At 42.7% G+C, this 12,558-nt stretch overlaps 1 protein-coding gene across 12 annotated transcripts in view; it reads left to right on the top strand.

The window, feature by feature from the left end:
* Nucleotides 1–12,558, top strand: part of kiaa1109 (KIAA1109 ortholog) — a 140,672-nt gene that overhangs the window by 101,492 nt on the left and 26,622 nt on the right. For 7 of the 12 annotated variants that reach the window (XM_075447490.1, XM_075447496.1, XM_075447493.1 and 4 more), the window contains 8 exons: nucleotides 2,723–2,782; nucleotides 2,886–3,112; nucleotides 6,502–6,678; nucleotides 7,062–7,192; nucleotides 7,287–7,410; nucleotides 7,499–7,611; nucleotides 9,220–9,310; nucleotides 9,493–9,540. In XM_075447490.1, the coding sequence (XP_075303605.1) occupies nucleotides 2,723–2,782; nucleotides 2,886–3,112; nucleotides 6,502–6,678; nucleotides 7,062–7,192; nucleotides 7,287–7,410; nucleotides 7,499–7,611; nucleotides 9,220–9,310; nucleotides 9,493–9,540 (971 nt within the window). The remainder of the gene's footprint in view (nucleotides 1–2,722; nucleotides 2,783–2,885; nucleotides 3,113–6,501; nucleotides 6,679–7,061; nucleotides 7,193–7,286; nucleotides 7,411–7,498; nucleotides 7,612–9,219; nucleotides 9,311–9,492; nucleotides 9,541–12,558) is intronic. The other 5 variants (XM_075447499.1, XM_075447497.1, XM_075447498.1 and 2 more) reach the window with 3 other exon arrangements.

Raw genomic sequence — 12,558 nt, 5'->3', positions numbered from 1 at the left:
GCTTCAGTTTATCCGCTTCAGTTTATCTGCTTCAGATTATCTGCTTCAATTTATCTGCTTCAGTTTATCTGCTTCAGATTATATGCTTCAATTTATCTGCTTCAGTTTATCCGCTTCAGTTCATCTGCTTCAGATTATCTGCTTCAGTTTATCCGCTTCAGTTTATCCGCTTCAGTTTACCTGCTTCAGATTATCTGCTTCAGTTTATCTGCTTCAGATTATCTGCTTCAATTTATCTGCTTCAGTTTATCCGCTTCAGTTTATCCGCTTCAGTTTATCTGCTTCAGATTATCTGCTTCAGTTTATCTGCTTCAGTTTATCCGCTTCAGTTTATCCGCTTCAGTTTATCTGCTTCAGATTATCTGCTTCAATTTATCTGCTTCAGTTTATCTGCTTCAGTTTACCTGTTTCAGTTTACCTGCTTCAGTTTACCTGCTTCAGATTATCTGCTTCAGTTTATCCGCTTCAGTTTATCCGCTTCAGTTTATCTGCTTCAGTTTATCCGCTTCAGTTTATCTGCTTCAGATTATCTGCTTCAGTTTATCCGCTTCAGTTTATCTGCTTCAGTTTACCTGCTTCAGATTATCTGCTTCAGTTTATCTGCTTCAGTTTATCTGCTTCAGTTTATCTGCTTCAGTTTACCTGTTTCAGTTTACCTGCTTCAGTTTACCTGCTTCAGATTATCTGCTTCAGTTTATCTGCTTCAGTTTATCTGCTTCAGTTTACCTGCTTCAGATTATCTGCTTCAGATTATCTGCTTCAGATTATCTGCTTCAGTTTACCTGTTTCAGTTTACCTGCTTCAGTTTACCATCTTCAGATTATCTGCTTCAGTTTATCTGCTTCAGTTTATCTGCTTCAGTTTATCTGCTTCAGTTTACCTGCTTCAGATTACCTGCTTCAGATTATCTGCTTCAGTTTACCTGCTTCAGTTTACCTGCTTCAGTTTACCTGCTTCAGATTATCTGCTTCAGTTTATCCGCTTCAGTTTATCTGCTTCAGTTTACCTGCTTCAGATTATCTGCTTCAGATTATCTGCTTCAGATTATCTGCTTCAGTTTACCTGTTTCAGTTTCCCTGCTTCAGTTTACCTGCTTCAGATTATCTGCTTCAGTTTATCCGCTTCAGTTTATCTGCTTCAGTTTATCCGCTTCAGTTTATCTGCTTCAGATTATCTGCTTCAGTTTATCCGCTTCAGTTTACCTGCTTCAGATTATCTGCTTCAGATTATCTGCTTCAGTTTATCCGCTTCAGTTTACCTGCTTCAGTTTATCTGCTTCAGTTTATCCGCTTCAGTTTATCTGCTTCAGATTATCTGCTTCAGTTTACCTGCTTCAGATTATCTGCTTCAGTTTATCTGCTTCAGTTTACCTGCTTCAGTTTATCTGCTTCAGTTTATCTGCTTCAGTTTACCTGCTTCAGTTTATCTGCTTCAGTTTATCTGTTTCAGTTTATCCGCTTCAGTTTATCCGCTTCAGTTTACCTGCTTCAGTTTATCTGCTTCAGTTTATCTGTTTCAGTTTATCTGCTTCAGTTTATCTGCTTCAATTTATCTGCTTCAGTTTATCTGCTTCAGTTTATCCGCTTCAGATTATCTGCTTCAATTTATCTGCTTCAGTTTATCTGCTTCAGTTTACCTGCTTCAGTTTACCTGCTTCAGTTTATCCGTTTCAGTTTATCCGCTTCAGTTTACCTGCTTCAGTTTATCCGCTTCAGTTTATCCGCTTCAGATTATCTGCTTCAGTTTATCTGCTTCAGTTTATCCGCTTCAGATTATCTGCTTCAATTTATCTGCTTCAGTTTATCCGCTTCAGTTTACCTGCTTCAGTTTATCTGCTTCAGATTATCTGCTTCAATTTATCTGCTTCAGTTTATCTGCTTCAGTTTACCTGCTTCAGTTTATCTGCTTCAGATTATCTGCTTCAATTTATCTGCTTCAGTTTATCTGCTTCAGTTTATCTGTTTCAGTTTACCTGCTTCAGTTTATCTGCTTCAGTTTATCCGCTTCAGTTTATCTGCTTCAGTTTATCTGCTTCAGTTTACCTGCTTCAGTTTACCTGCTTCAGTTTACCTGCTTCAGTTTATCTGCTTCAATTTATCTGCTTCAGTTTATCTGCTTCAGTTTATCTGTTTCAGTTTACCTGCTTCAGTTTACCTGCTTCAGTTTACCTGCTTCAGTTTATCTGCTTCAATTTATCTGCTTCAGTTTATCTGCTTCAGTTTATCTGTTTCAGTTTACCTGCTTCAGTTTATCTGCTTCAGTTTATCCGCTTCAGTTTATCTGCTTCAGTTTATCTGCTTCAGTTTATCCGCTTCAGTTTACCTGCTTCAGTTTATCTGCTTCAGTTTATCCGCTTCAGTTTATCTGCTTCAGTTTACCTGCTTCAGTTTACCTGCTTCAGTTTATCTGCTTCAATTTATCTGCTTCAGTTTATCTGCTTCAGTTTATCTGTTTCAGTTTACCTGCTTCAGTTTACCTGCTTCAGTTTACCTGCTTCAGTTTATCTGCTTCAATTTATCTGCTTCAGTTTATCTGCTTCAGTTTATCTGTTTCAGTTTACCTGCTTCAGTTTATCTGCTTCAGTTTATCCGCTTCAGTTTATCTGCTTCAGTTTACCTGCTTCAGTTTATCTGCTTCAATTTATCTGCTTCAGTTTATCCGCTTCAGTTTATCCGCTTCAGTTTATCTGCTGAATTATTGACGTTTTGTCGTCTCCGCTCAGGCGTCGTCCCTGACGGCACATACGAGGTGTGTTCCAGGACTACGGGCCAACCTTCTGCAGGTTAGCTCTCTTTGTCTTCAGACACCGATCTCACAGCCCAGAGCTGCGTCTGAAACTTTAACTTATTCCTCTGTGTTTGTTCCCTCCGTCCGTGTGGAAGCAGAGAGCAGCAGCGCCGGCACCTGGACGCTCAACGTGCTTTGGAAGATGTGCGGCATCGACGTGCACATGGACCCCAACATCGGGAAGCGCCTCAACTCCCTGGGCAACACGCTGACGTCGCTGACGGGCGAGGAGGACGTGGACGACATCACCGACCTGAACTCTGTGAACATGGCGGACCTGTCGGACGAGGACGAGGGCGACAACATGTCGCCCACCGTCCACATGGTCAGACATCTTCCCCAGATCCTTCACACACCGGTCCAGCTTGGAGCGGACCCTCGGGTGTTAGCGTTGGAGCTTTTCCACCACAGCTGGATCAGTTCTTGGTTATTTAAACTCAACTCTCAGATTAGATGTGAGGATTCAGTCTGATGTTTTAGGAAACATTCGGTTTGATCAAATTTACGGCTCCAGTTAGAGATTAAAAAGCACAGAAGCAGCTGTTATTGTCTGGTTAGCTTAGCTTAGCACAAATATTTCAAGCATGAAAACTGACATATTGTCAGTTTTATTTCTATGCCACGTTTAAAAGCACTGAGATTTACCAAAGTGCTTTACAAGAAAAAAACAAATAAATAGATGAAAAGACGATGAAATTGACCAAAAAACGAGCTAAAACAAAGAGACGCCACAACATAAAAGACCCGATGGAGCTCAAAACTAATTTAAAAGCCAAGATTTAATATATGGACGGACGGACGGACGGACAGATAGATAGAAGAATCAGAAGAATCGCCTTTATTGTCATTATAATTTACATTACAATGAAATTTGGTTGCAACTCCAAAGGTGCTTATAAAACAATCAGAAATTGAAACAAAACTATGTTTAAAATAAATTTAAATATATTTAAATAAAATGAAATAAAATGAAGGCACAGTATGAAATATAAAATAATATATGGTAGTGAATGGAACAGAGTTATTTAAACTAATAAAATATTGCACATTTTTCCAGAATTACACACATTGCATGGTATATATTGCACATGAAGTGAATTGCACGGTTCTCATTATTGCGTGTGGTGATGAATGAACTGTAAAAATTTAGTATCTATTTTTTTTATTGTTCAGTATAGTGATGGCTCTTTGATAGAAGCTGTCCCTGAGCCTATTTGTCCTGGACTTGTGTGACCTGTAACGTCGTCCAGACGGTAGCAGGTCGAACAGGTAATTTCTGGGGTGGGATGTGTCTTTTAAGATGCTGTCCGCTCTGCTGAGGTAGCGAGAAGTGGCAATGTCCTCCAGGCTGAGCAGGGAGCAGCCAGTGATCCGCTGGGCTGTGTTGATCACCCTTTGTACCGCTTTCCTGTCTGCTGCTGAGCACCCTCCGTACCATGCTGTGATGCCGTACGCGATGATGCTCTCGATGGTGGCTCTGTAGAACAGCACCAGAAGCTTTACCTCCAGGTTGTTCCTCCTGAGGACCCTCAGGAAGTGGAGTCGCTGCAGTGCCTTCTTCACCACCGCTGTGCTGTTAGCAGACCAGGAGAGACTGTCGGAGATCTGCACTCCCAGGAACTTTACGGAGCTCACCCTTTCCACAAAGACCCCGTTTATGTAAAGCGGGGCTGGGACAGCTCTTCCCTTCCTGAAGTCCATTATTATTTCTTTCGTTTTTGTGGTGTTCAGTGGCAGGTTGTTTGCTGTACACCACAGTGTCAATTTGTTAACCTCCTTCCTGTAATCAGACTCATCTCCCCCTGAGATGAGTCCAATCACGGTGGTATCATCCGCAAACTTTATGATAGTGTTTGAGAGATGGGTCGGAGAGCAGTCCTGTGTGTACAGGGTGAACAGGAGAGGGCTCAGTACACCGCCCTGAGGGCAGCCAGTGCTGAGTTTGATAGTGATAGTGATTGAGGAAGTTCCTAATCCAATGGCTTATGGGGGTCGAGATGCCCAGGAGTGAGAGTTTCTGGACTAGGATCTCCGGGATGATGTGGTTGAAGGCTGAGCTGAAGTCTCGGAAGAGCATCCTCACGTAGCTTTCCCTTTGCTCCAGATGACTCAGCGCAGTGTGTAGCGTGATATTGATGGCATCCTCTGTGGAGCGGTTTGCCCTATAGGCAAACTGGTAAGGGTCCACAGTGGGAGGGAGGCAGTCTCTGATGTGTTTGGAGACCAGTCTCTCGAAGCACTTCATGACCACCGGCGTAAGTGCAACAGGCCTGTAGTCATTAGCGCTCTCCACTACTGACTTCTTGGGGACTGGGATGATGGTGGAGGATTTGAGGCAGAGTGGGATGATGGCCTACGACAGGGACAGGTTGAATATATCGGTGAAGACACCAGGCAGTTGGTCAGCACACGCTTTTAGCACCTTGCCAGGTACACCGTCGGGGCCGGCCGCCTTTCTGGGGTTCACCGCCTTCAGTACATGTCTAACTTCATGCTCCTGGAGTATAAGCGCGCTGGTGCTGGGGGTTGATGGGTGTGTCTCGTGGGGGAGGATTGGATAGATGATAGATGGATGGACGGACGGATGGATGATGGATGGATCCTAAAGAAAAACAGCGAGCGAACAGTGAGAAGAGGGCCAAGAGTATCGCTTCATTTCATTGGAGAAAACTCTGTTTCCCAGACTTTGACATCTTATGGAGAGCTAAACAGAAGCTGCAGAGGGATGGAGACACCCAGATAAATGTGGGTGTCATCAGCATTAAGACAGTAAATCCATAAAAACAGAGTCGAAGTTTCATTTTTTTAAAGTTAGAGCCCTCTCACGTTGGAGCACAACCACCTAAAGAACTCACCGGCACGGAAGAATAAACCTGACGCATCCAGTCAGAAATGATTCCGTCGTTATTTCAGAAGGTTTCTTCCACATTTGGGAAAACAGACGGATGGTAATTAAACCTGCAAACCGGCTCGATTAATGTGGGGGAGTCTGGAATCTCTGCTGGTTGTCTCATGCTGTCAGCTCCGAGATAAGAAACCCGTTGTTTCATTTAATGTGTTTATCTGTGAGTCTTTTCAGAGGAATCTTATGAATCGTCTTTATGCCGAGCGGAGTTAATCAGACTTTTCGTTGTTGCCTCAAAGTTAGGAGACTGGCATCTGTTTTCTCGTCAGATGGGAAGCATATATGTGTATTTTCTGCTGTTTTCTGTCCAAATCTAACCTGGTTTAGCCTACAGGAGTCCATCCATCTGTCCCCGCCGTTGTTTGCAGAGTCCAGAGAGTAACTGTTGAGTAACGTCTGATTTATTTGTTAACACAAGCATTCAATCAGACAGACAAAAATACTAAATAATCATCTTTAGGCAAATTAGAGTTCATCCAATTGATAAAACAAATTAAAATTAATTAATTATTACAAAATAGCTTAAATTAAGATAATCCAGGTAAATTCAAGAACTTCAATTAAAAATAAAAGAGACTTAGGAAATGTTTAAAACATATGTAACCCATATGTAACCTAAAAAACAAACATTCACCTATCCATGGGCGAGTTTAGGAAACTTAGCGCTACATGTTTCCTCAAGTTAGATGTTGAGTTTCTGCTGAAATGTGCGTTTGTTTTGGTTGACACAGAAGACACATAATGCAGCTGCTGTTTCTCCCTCTTTGTAAGGTAAACATGTTTTCAGTATGAGGCCTTTTTGTTTGCAGAGTCCAGAGAGCCAGTTCAGCCCTCGGCTGACCTTAAGGAAGCGCCTGGTAAACCACATCCTGGGCCTCAGCCCCAGGCCTCAGAGCGTATCTGTCCCCGCCGACTGCTTAAACTATGAAACGCCTTCCCTCCAAGGGGGCAGAGCCAGGGCCCAGAGACCCCTCTCCTGGTGCTGCGTATGTAACCACCCCCGGTGTTGACTTTTCTCTGGGCGCACACGATCACTTGCGGCTGTCGGATCAAGGTTGTGGACCCCAGAATGCCAAGCAATGCTAGCTTATGCTGTGATTTAAAAAGCCTGAGAATGCAGAATAGCGTTGCTTTGCATCCCCCCCTCCATCACAAATGGGTGAATTAAAGACTGTGGGAGAGCTTAAATTCCCCCTCTTTGACTCTGAGCTGGTGGTGGTGGTGGTTTGGTTCCCTGGTGTTGGCGTTCATCAACAAGTTCTCTTGTTTCAATCCAACGAATCGGTGTAATTCTCGTTTAATCGTACAGACTTGGGGAAGGATGAGTACGTTTCCCTGATCGGGTGTTTGGGTATCGTTGATCTGGCAGGAGACCATCGACCCCCGCAGGCAGACGGTGATGGGGAACCAGGTGATCGACGCTCGTGGAAGGAAGTTCACCAAGCGGGTGGTGGACATCCGTGAGCTGAACGAACAGGCCAAAGTCATCGATGACCTCAAGTAGGACTCCCGCCCGGCTTCGCAGATCGTTACGAGTCTGTGTGGTGAGGATCGTTCTCTTAAAACCATCTACTTTCTCTTTTCTCGATTCCAGGAAGCTGGGAGCCAGCGAGGGCACCATCAACCAGGAGATCCAGCGCTACCAGCAGCTGGAGTCGGTGGCCGTCAACGACATCCGGAGAGACGTCAGGAAGAAGCTGCGGCGCTCCAGCATGAGGGTGAACGCTCACTTCTTCACTTTCCTTTAGCTCTGGAGTTGTGCCAGGATGTTGACTGATTTTTATGCTTTTTATTGATCCGACCCAGGCGGCCTCGCTGAAGGATAAGTGGGGTCTTGGCTACAAGCCGAGCTACAACCGCTCCAAAAGCATATCCGCCGCCACGGGTCGGCCGCCTCTGAAGAGGATGGACCGACAGAAGTAAGCAGCTCCGGCCGTGTGACATCCTCAAAGAAATTACGCCGTTAAAGGAGCTCTGTGTGCCGTTAAAGGGATAGTTCGCCTCTTTTGACATGAAGCTGTATGACATCCCATATCAGCAGCATCATTTCTGAACATCTTCTTACCCCCTGCTGCGTCCTGTGAGCAGAGTTCCAGCCTCGTTTTGGTGTTGATGAAGGTAGTCCGCTAGTTGGCTGGGGTTTAAAGAATAAAGCGTTTTGCTTCTCAGAACAATATGCGTTCAAAAGAGTAATACATTTGCATCACAAAATGGTTCTCCAGGAAAAAGTCAGACCTCACAATCGCTTGGCCCTATTTTCTCTCCCTTCATATCAATGCCTGCTGTGCAGACCGAGCAGCAAACACCGTAACAGGCGCGGCTGTCGGCAGGCGTCTTTCCTTTTGTTTCCTTTCCTTTCCTTTCCTTTCCTTTTGTTTCCTTTCCTTTCCTTTCCTTTCCTTTCCTTTCCTTTCCTTTGCTTTTGTTTCCTTTCCTTTCGTTTCCTTTCCTTCTCTTACCTTCTCTTTCCTTTCTTTTCCTTTTGTTTCCTTTCCTGTCGTTTCCTTTCCTTCTCTTACCTTCTCTTTCCTTTCCTTTCCTTTCCTTTGCTTTTGTTTCCTTTCGTTTCCTTTCCTTCTCTTACCTTCTCTTTCCTTTCTTTTCCTTTCGTTTCTTTTCCTGTCGTTTCCTTTCCTTCTCTTACCTTCTCTTTCCTTTCCTTTCATTTCCTTCTCTTACCTTCTCTTTCCTTTCCTTTCGTTTCCTTTCCTTCTCTTTCCTTACCTTCCCTTTCCTTTCCTTTTGTTTCCTTCTCTTTCCTTACCTTCTCTTTCCTTTCCTTTCCTTTTGTTTCCTTTCCTTCTCTTTCCTTCTCTTTCCTTTCCTTTCGTTTCCTTTCCTTCTCTTACCTTCTCTTTCCTTTCCTTTTGTTTCCTTTCCTTCTCTTTCCTTCTCTTTCTTTTCTTTTCCTTCTCTTTCCTTTCCTTTTGTTTCCTTTCCTTTCCTTTCCTTTTGTTTCCTTCTCTTTCCTTACCTTCTCTTTCCTTTCCTTTCCTTTTGTTTCCTTTCCTTCTCTTTCCTTCTCTTTCTTTTCTTTCCCTTCTCTTTCCTTTTCTTTTCCTTCTCTTTCCTTTCCTTTTGTTTCCTTTCCTTTCCTTTTCTTTTGTTTATGTGCTGTGTAAACCCTGTCGGCAGCAGGCAGTGATACAAAGGGAGAGAAAATAGGGCCAAGCGATTGTGAGGTCTGACTTTTTCCTGGAGAACCATTTTGTGATGCAAATGTATTACTCTGTTGAACGCATATTGTTTTGAGAAGCAAAACGCTTTATTTGTTAAACCCCAGCCAACTAGCCGGACTACCATCATCAACACCAAAACGAGGCTGGAACTCTGCTCACAGGACGCAGCAGGGGGTAAGAAGATGTTCAGAAATGATGCTGCTGATATGGGATGTCACACAGCTTCATGTCAAAAGAGGCGAACTGTCCCTTTAAGTCTGAGCGAACACGAGCCGGGGTTGCTCCCGTTAATCCTCTGATGAAACGGATAAGCGGGAGTTCTGCGCTGCTGTGACGCTTTGCCTTCAGTTCCAGGATCGGAGACTTGGAGGATTTTCCAGACATCCGCGTGGACGCCTCGTCTCCGGGACCCCGGGTCACCTTCAACATCCAGGACTCGGTAAACCTTAACGTTGTACTCCGGTGTTTTACTGCTGATCATCACCATCTCATGTCCCATTCCGGTGTACGTTCGACAGTGTAACTGATCCCAGTTAAAGTGTTGAAGTTTCCACAGGAAGGAGACACCTTTTTTTACTTCTTTAATAACCCTTTTTTGTTCAATTGGAAATCAAAAATCAGGCTTTGGACCCTGCGTTTGCACCCGTCAGTCCAGGAGAGGTCTTCAAGGTATCTGGTATAAGACAGATTTTAATTAACCAATTCAAATTCCTAATCGACTGCAGCAGAACTCCTCTGTTTCTTCTCCTCTGTGATCACCCGCTCAGTTCTGGTCTCAGACTTCTAACAATGCAAATCAAAACAGGATGATGAGACCTAATGTGCCGCCAGAATCCTGCTCGTTTCACCTCGTTTTTCACGGATGACATCAACACATTTCTAGGCCTTAAACACTCTCATTAAACACTCTCATCCTGTCTTGAAGCTGCTCTTTAACCTTAACGTGTCGACGGGCTTCTAACGTCTCTGCATGGCTGTCTGCTGTTGTCTCACACGGAAGTAGGAACTTTCTCGCACCCGTTGAGCAAAAATAACTCCGATTTTAGCTTTAAAAATGCCCAAACTTCCCTTTAACCCTAATCCCTGATAGGAGACATTTTTGTCCACTTGGGGTGTACTTTCTCCTCTAATTTCACACTGGAAATAGTGATACTCATCATATTTGGTCCAGTTGTGCATTTTTGACTATTTTCTTTCGAATTTGAAACACACATCATATACAATGCAATTTTTCATTGTGTAGAAAAAAAACTCCTTAATTTCTGAAAAGGGACATTTTTGTCCCCTTTTAAAACGACCTAAAAACATCATATGTTAATATTTTTTTCCGCTTTTTTTTTCATAAATCTTTTATTCCACTTCAGTTCTGATCATAACCACCAAGTTTTCAATTATTTTTAAAAAAATTAACCCTTTAGATGCCAATTTGAACTTTTTAGCCCAAATTTTAAGCCTTTAAGGTGCCAGTATTTTCAACATATGGAATGCAAAGTGGAATTATTGAGTGGAGATAATTATGATCTGGGATTTTTTTTCAGTTCTGATCTTAACTACCAAGTAATATATGATGTTTTTAGGTCGTTTTAAAAGGGGACAAAAATGTCCCTTTTCAGAAATTAAGTTGTTTTAAATCGGGTATGAGGGTTAAAAGGGTTTCATCTAATAGTCTGACCTCACCTGCGTGCCTTGTTTGATGTTTTACCTGGTAAAGCGTCACGCTGAAACGGTTTGAAGCGAGTCTTCCAAGCGAGGGTCGTGTTTAATCAGTGAAACTTTCAGACTTTCCTTTTCATTTCGAAGCCTAATTTGCTTTCCTTTCAGGAGTTGGAGGATAAGACTTCTTACTGTAGCAGAACTCCAACCTGGAGGCACCTTTTAAAACATTTCAACCTGTCAAAAAATCTCCTTTTGTTCAGTCTGTGCGCACACAGCGGAGTAAACGCCGCCGCTCGGGGGGAGATTAGGCGCCCTGTTGCTCCCGCAGGCTCAAACTTTGAGTTTTTAAATCAAAATTCACTCAAGAATTAAAAAATTAGGAGAAAAGTTTTAGAGATTTAACTCGAACTTAAACCTTTGAGCTTTTACTCGGTTTGCTGGTCGTGGGTGAATCCTCCTGCGGTGGTTATCGTCTTTAACAGCAGGACAGAAGGAAGCGGTTAAAGTAGGGCTGGGCAACGATTAAAATGTTTAATCTAATTAATCGCATGATTTCCCTGATTAATCTCGATTAATCGCATTTAAATGCAAAATCCAAAAATGAATCCAAAAGTAGTGTATAGCTTTTAGCATTTAGCTTTATTTTAAATGTGCTGCCATATGAATGAAAGTGCCATAACATTTGTTGTGCAAACACACTTTTAACATCAGCATCTTTCTGTAGTTTTTATGTAGAAGCCTCGCTCCACTGTCTGTTTCCTTGAATGACTTGCTGCTATCAGTTGTGTGTTTTGCCTTTAAGTGATATTTTAGACTGGAACTACTACGCTGAGAAGACAATTCAACTTGGCAGAGTTTACAGATGACTTTGGTTCTGTCGACTCCGCCGTCTGGAAGAACTTTAACATGAAAATGGCCGAGTAAAAGTTCCGTACCCTTCTCCATGTTTGGTGGATCCGCCGATTACTTTCTTTTCCTGTTCCACAGCAGACAGCAGCAGACTTTTACAAAATAAAAGCCTGTGAGCAACAGACTTTTACAAAATAAAAGCCTGTGAGCAACAGACTTTTACGATAATAAAAGCCTGTGAGCAACAGACTTTTACAAAATAAAAGCCTGTGAGCAACAGACTTTTACGATAATAAAAGCCTGTGAGCAACAGACTTTTACAAAATAAAAGCCTGTGAGCAACAGACTTTTACAGAATAAAAGCCTGTGAGCAACAGACTTTTACAAAATAAAAGCCTGTGAGAAACAGACTTTTACAGAATAAAAGCCTGTGAGCAACAGACTTTTACAAAATAAAAGCCTGTGAGCAACAGACTTTTACAATAATAAAAGCCTGTGAGCAACAGACTTTTACAAAATAAAAGCCTTAGAGCAACAGACTTTTACAATAATAAAAGCCTGTGAGCAACAGACTTTTACAAAATAAAAGCCTGCGAGCAACAGACTTTTACAGAATAAAAGCCTGTGAGCAACAGACTTTTACAAAATAAAAGCCTGCGAGCAACAATAATAATAATAATAATAAAATTTTGATCAAAATAAATAATAATTAAAAAAAACTGCGTTAATGCGCGATAAAATATTTATCAGCGTTACATAATTAACAAGTTAACAGCCCTAATTTTTAATAATTAAGTCACGTTAGGAGAGAAAAATCTACCTGGGAGGATGATGGCCCTGTGCTGCGTGTCGTTCCCCCTCTCTCTGCCCCCTGCTTCCTGTCTCTCTGAACTTTCCTATCCATTAAAGGCACAAATGCCCCCCCCCAAGAGAAAAAAAAAAAAAACTGCGTTAATGTGCGATTAAATATTTATCGGCGTTAAATAATTGCCCAGCCCTAGGTTAAAGGTTAAAGTAAAAAAACGTGGCCTCTGGTCTGGGGTCCGTCTCCTGCTGGCTCGTGGACGGCTTTTCTCCGGCTGCTGTTAAAGGTGGAGGTCTCGGGTGTTTCGGGGTCACCTTCTCAACAGTTTGTTTGGCCTTTCCCTCTTGTCGGGGTGTCCCGTCTTCCTCCTCTGCTCA

This window comes from Odontesthes bonariensis, chromosome 17 (genome assembly GCF_027942865.1).
Source record: "Odontesthes bonariensis isolate fOdoBon6 chromosome 17, fOdoBon6.hap1, whole genome shotgun sequence".
Taxonomy (NCBI): Eukaryota; Metazoa; Chordata; class Actinopteri; order Atheriniformes; family Atherinopsidae; genus Odontesthes; species Odontesthes bonariensis.
This window is presented reverse-complemented; position numbering and strand designations above follow the sequence as displayed.